The sequence below is a fragment of the Medicago truncatula genome, chromosome 4 (genome assembly GCF_003473485.1).
Source record: "Medicago truncatula cultivar Jemalong A17 chromosome 4, MtrunA17r5.0-ANR, whole genome shotgun sequence".
Taxonomy (NCBI): domain Eukaryota; kingdom Viridiplantae; phylum Streptophyta; class Magnoliopsida; order Fabales; family Fabaceae; genus Medicago; species Medicago truncatula.
In genome coordinates, this window is record NC_053045.1 from 47,200,058 (window position 1) to 47,206,057 (window position 6,000).

Genomic DNA, 6,000 nt, shown 5'->3' on the forward strand with positions numbered 1-6,000 from the left:
TGTAGGAAACAAAGCATTTTGTGCCCGTGAGATAAAATGCATTATAAGAAACATCAAAATGCTATAGTCATTAGATCACAACAGTAGATTTTTCTTAATATTCGTGTCATTAAAATGGAAATATCGCAATTCAATTAGTTTCTCCAACGTTGAAACTTTTTTTTTACCAAAGCAAACTTAACTGATTAATTAAAAAATATTCAATACAAGGAGGACAAATCTCAAAAACATGGCGTCTAGGCCAAGAACATGCTACCCTAGCAATCGTATGAGCAGCCACGTTCACTTGACGCCTGATAAACTTCACCTCAAAGTTGGAAAATAAAGTTAGCATATACTTAATAGAAGAGACTATAACATTGAAACTTATTTTGTGAGGGGCAAAATTTATGCTTTTGTCTAATTTCATGACCAATTTTAAAATCAAACATAATGCAATTGGAGTTGTCTCTTAGTTTTCAGCTGATCAAATGCACTTGAAAGGATTTTATGAGTTTTTTATTTTTTTTTTGAGAGAATGAGATGTTTTGTTGAAGAAGGCATATTTAGACAATTTCATTACTACCTAAAAACTAATAATTTGAATTTTAATTGGCCATATAGTTTTTCCAAATTATCTAAATTAGTCCCTGTATGTTTAAATATTTTCAAAAATATTCATATATTTATTTTTTTTCAATTTTTTTTAAATGATCCCTAAAATTTCAAATTTGTGCCAAGTATTTAAAATATTCATTTTGAACCATTTACTTTTAATATTATATTTTTACCTCAATGTTTTTTGAAATTTATAATAATGAGCCAACTATAAATAAACTTTCATTTTTATATTTATATATTATTTAGTTACTCATACAAAACAAAACAAAACATTAACCCCTACAAAAATTAAAAATGCTTTGCTACTCTCCTTGGAGCGAGATAAATGTAAAATCTTTTTTAAGCGTTCTTCGAACCGTAATTTATCTTCTCACCTTGAACGGGAGCATAATCGTCTCACCCTAATGTTCTATCATATCTCTACCCAAGTCATTAATCTATATATATTTTTTAATAGTTTATCTTATAGTTTCTCTAGATTTTCTTCTACCTCTGGTAATTTGACTATCCTTCATATGATCTACATGTCTAAGTTTCTACACCATCTTCAACCATGTAAGCTAAGTTTCCACACCATCTTTTTCTACATTAGGTGCTACCCATACTCTCTTTAATATTGTCATTTCTAATCTTATGCTATTTATTTTGACCACACATCCAATGCAACATACTCATATTCATTATTGCCTAAAACTTCGTCTCATACAACATCATTTCTAGTAGTTGCACGGTGAAATTTTCTCTTCAACTTGGTAGGTAGGTACTTTTGTATCACATAAAAATGTGAAGTCTATCTTCCAATAAAACCTCTCAATACACTCCTTGCATACATATTTAGATCTCGTTGTAGAAATATTTTCTACTAGAGGTATTTCTTGAATTAAGCATTGTTGATTATGTCTTTACTCACTACAAATTTAAGGGTTGTGATGACATCTCCTATCTTTCTTACCTCCACAATATCCTTCTTCCACTTATAAACTATAATGTCTGTCCAATTTCTCAACTTAATTTTGTATGGGTAACAAAGCTTAAAATACGAATTGTCTGATTCTTCCGCCTTTTCATTCTCCCACTTAGTTTCTTGTAGGCACGTGAAATTGATCCTTATCTTAGTTATAGTGTCTATGTTTCGTGTTTCAAAACAAAATCTACTCTCATGAATTAACTAATTTACCGGCATTCGTTCATAAAGATGTGATAAGAATCATTACTTATTTTTCACTGCATTCAAGCAGCGATGCAACTGTTCTTACTCATTTGACATTATGGTTGATCTTTACAGTATATTGTTTCTTGACAACGACCTAACATTTACATTATAATGTATTGGATCTATTCTATAAGAATTCGACTAAGTTTTATGTTGATTGTCAATTGTGCGACACAACTCTCTTTTTTTATCCTCGCTTGAGACCTGTTTCTTTTATTTTGATTCGACTAACTTGTTATGTGAACCAAACCACTTTTGTTTTGGTCTAGTAGTGTATTTGCAATCGACTCTCACTAAGAAAAAGAAAAAAGAAACCAAACACGTTGACTTGAGTTGGGTCATTTGATTGATAAGATATCCAAGGAACACACTTAATCTCGTTTCATTTCACTTTATTAGATACCTAAACTTAATTTTAATTAAGTCACTCTGAATTTTTCGATCTCACCCACTCAAAAAAGAGAAATAAATTAATCTACCTCTATGTTAAATTTGTGTTATCATGACCTTTCGTGATAATGCCAATAACTTTTGATTGCTTCAAAAGGCCACTTCTGTTCTTCTCATCTTAATTCCAATTATTGGATTGACATTTTTAACAAATGCCAATTAGAAGGTAAAACATGGAGTTTAGCTATAGTACAAAAGAGTTGACACAACTTTAAAGCTTTTCAGCAAAATACTAAGCAACAAAACACTTCATACTATACTATAGTGTTGGCGCCGCTAATGTGAATTACTCTGAATTTGTTCACATAATTGATAAAAATGTGTTCATACTTAAATCAAATCACATAGATAAAATTAGCTATTGTCATCACTTGGATTGCCAGAAGCAACGTGAAGAAAAAACAAGAGAGAAGATTGATATACTAGTAGTATTTTATATGCATGATTGAGGTATACCACATGCGTGCAAATAATGAAATAGATAATGATGAATGAAGAAAGAGGGACCTATGTGTGGAACAAAGTTGACGTTAAGGCAAAGGCAAAGCAAGCAAAAGAACAAATTTGCAAACAAATGTAGGACCCATTTTTCAGTGCTAAAACTTATCAATTCTCACACCCACCCATTTTGACTTTCCCATCGGTTTTCCCACAAGAGCCATTCAAAACCTTCCAACCTCTCTTCAATGCACCTCATTTCCTATACCCAAACTTTTACCTAGAATCCAAATGGTCCAACAAAATATTTTCATTTAAAAATACAAACTCTCTAATTAATTCTCGTCTCATTCCCTCCGATCCTATTTATATGATAAATCTTGGTCAACAAAAGTGGATATATCTGACCCGTATTTTAAACTATATAAACCAACTTTTATTTACTCAAATGTTTCTTATAAATAAAAGAGGGGAGAATATTCACCTTAAAGATGAATAAAAAGGGTGTTCAAATTCAAACTCTGACCCTGCATATATTATGTATTATTCCTTACTAAGTGAGTTAAACTCATCGACTGCAAGTAAGTACTACTTAATAGTAAAATGTCAAGAAATATATATTTGATACCTCAAGCTCATAATCAAATCTACGATAAATATTTCTCAATATTTAAAATGTGTGAGTTTCGTTGTTAGACTTTTAACACTCTAAAAAAAAATTTTAATTAACCCTTTCCTTTTCCCAACTCTCCACCCACTTTCATTCATTGATTTCATTCACACGTTTAGCCGTCCAACTAGCAACTTCCAACCCCTCTTTCTCTTTCAATCTTTTTTAGTCAACCGTCCTGTACACGACATGTCCCTCCTCTTCTGTTCAATTCTTTGACTAAGTCCTTTTCATTGCTTTTGTTTTTTCACTTTACTCTTTTTACAATTTCAAAGAAGGAAAAACAACCCGTTGAGCATTAAAATACAACAAGGAGAATCCAAAGATAATAAAGTAAACAAATAGAGAAAAACAAACTAATTGGAAAAAAAGAAATAAAACCCCACTTTCTTTTCTTTAACTTTGAAGATTCAAATCCGTTTACCAAATCCACCATCTTGACTATTTTTTATGGATTGTACTTTAAAATTAAACAACTACCAATTTCCTTCAACATTGAGTAAAACATCATTAATTCTACAAACCATAACCAACCAACAATTTACTACCATTTTGAAAATGTACTAACATTGACTATGATGATTCTAAAATGAGATTGCTAGCATCAGCTGCAGAAAGAGAGTGATTGTGCTCTCCTTCATAGGTAACTACCAGCATAGAAGCATCATCAAGAGCTCTCTCTACATGCTTTCTTGCTGGACACCCTCTCACACTGCTACACTTGTAGTATCCCCTGTCATTGTTCCAAAAATTACACAAAATCAGCATCATTCACTCACAAGATTCATCATCATAGACTAAAAAATCCATTACACAAAAAAAGTCAAATAAAAAAATATCTTACAATCATTCATAAACATTTGGTCCACTCAACTCATCTAGCTATTGTCTAGCATAAATACATATAAAATCTAGCACAAAAATAGAAATCTAATCTAGCACAAATACATAAAATAAATAGGTTCGTACATAGGTGAAGAAAAAAAGATCAATTTATGATGTAATTGAATTGAAAGTACCTTGGATGAGGTGAACCTTTAATAGGTTTCTGACCATATTTTCTCCAAGAATAATCATCTGGTGGAATATCAGCCATCTTCAAGCTAATTGCAGGAACCCGAACAACTCTCTTCAATCTCATTTTCCTACTGTAACAACCCAATTTAGAATATCAGAAAAAACATCTAAAAAAAACTCATTTTTCATTTACAAAATGGAAAAATAAATAAAGGGTTATGATTCTTTTGAAGAAAGTTTAGGTGAAATATGAAGATTTCACATACCTTTTTTTGGAACAATGACAACGGCTAGAAGAACTACCACACTTTCCAGAACCCAAAGTTTCAGAGCTACACTTCCTTTTCAATGAAGAAGAAGAGAGTGGTGGCTTACCAACAGATGAAACATGAGACAGATTTGTAATCTGAAAAGCACCCGCCGGAGACGACATCGACGGTTGTTTGTTGTTGTCGTCGCCAGTGAGTGAAGAAATGAAAGAATTACCAGCAGAAGAGTATGAAAAATTAAGAGTTTTTGAAGAATCATTTCTCTTGATTATAGGACGGTGAAGGGTAGTAGAAACAGTTGGTGGAATCTGTTGCAAAGGTGTAGCGTTGAAAATCATTGGTTCAGAAGGTTGAAATTGTAGGGTTTGTGATGGTGGTGGTTGTGGTTGTGGTAAAGGAGCTTTTCTGAAACGAGCATGACCAGTTCTAGTTTTTTCAAGCAGTGAAATAACACGTTTGAACTTGGAAACAGCTATGTCTGCAACAGCTTTGCAATCTCTTTCTATATCCATAGTAGGGTTGTTGTTATTGTTGTTAGGGTTTGAAGGTGAAAAGGAAGAGGAAGAAGATGAAGAAGGTTGGTATTTGTGACGTGCTTCTGAGAGAAGTTTTATGAGTTTTTCAACACTTTCTAAACCAGAAGCTGCTTCTTGGACAGCATTTTCTTCTGCTTTGGTAGTGAAAGATTGGTTTCTGTTGTAGCCTGTCATGAGCTCCACGGCCATTGTTGTGGCAACAAGACCATAGAAGAAGAAGAAGTTGAAGAAGAGGATGAGAGAGAGAAAATAAAACGGGTGAGAATAAAGAGGTAGAAAGAGAGAGGGTGTGTGTTGACAAAGAAAAGAAAAAGGGGTTATGTTTATGACTTTATGTTATGTAAATAAATGTTTTCTTGAAAAAAAATATTTGGTCAAGGAAAATATATTAGTCAAAAACAATCTTAAATTTCTTAATTTTATTTTCAAAATCTTAATTTTCTTGATTTTATTTTCAAAAAGAATTTTAGTCAAAAAGAAAATGTTCCTAGTAACAAGTGTTCTTAAATTTACTCTTTATTTATTACATTCATCTATTATCATTTAAGAAAGAAATAAACATAATATGAACTAAAGAGATTCGCTAATTAAAATGAATTTCATTGATATCGTATCACCAGTTTATCTCTATTCATTTTTGTTAAAGTAATTTGTTTGGTCTAAAATATTTGCTCTGTCTTACTATAAAAGTTTTATTTGTAAAAATATTTTGTCTTAAAATGAATTATTCTTAGCGAGATTTGTTATGACTCTATGTTATGTAAATAAATGTTTTCTTAATAATTTTTTAAAAAGAATTTTAGTCAA

At 31.4% G+C, this 6,000-nt stretch overlaps 1 protein-coding gene across 1 annotated transcript; it reads right to left on the reverse strand.

The window, feature by feature from the left end:
- Nucleotides 1-3,731: 3,731 nt before the first annotated feature.
- Nucleotides 3,732-5,507, reverse strand: LOC25493485 (probable WRKY transcription factor 15). The gene is made up of 3 exons (XM_013601992.3): nt 4,655-5,507; nt 4,391-4,519; nt 3,732-4,104 (listed from the first exon to the last, which is right to left on the reverse strand). Exons 1-3 carry the CDS (start codon nt 5,380-5,382, stop codon nt 3,945-3,947), a joined length of 1,017 nt encoding a protein of 338 aa, XP_013457446.1. The 5' UTR covers nt 5,383-5,507; the 3' UTR covers nt 3,732-3,944.
- Nucleotides 5,508-6,000: the final 493 nt, after the last annotated feature.

Bases quoted from the DNA above. Each gene is read 5' to 3' on its own strand.
- LOC25493485 (XM_013601992.3), bottom strand. From the start codon at position 5,382: ATGGCCGTGGAGCTCATGACAGGCTACAACAGAAACCAATCTTTCACT. The intron at 4,520-4,654 runs GTATGTGAAATC...GGGTTGTTACAG, and splicing joins TGTCATTGTTCCAAAAAAAG to TAGGAAAATGAGATTGAAGA. The intron at 4,105-4,390 runs GTACTTTCAATT...GAACAATGACAG, and splicing joins AAAGGTTCACCTCATCCAAG to GGGATACTACAAGTGTAGCA.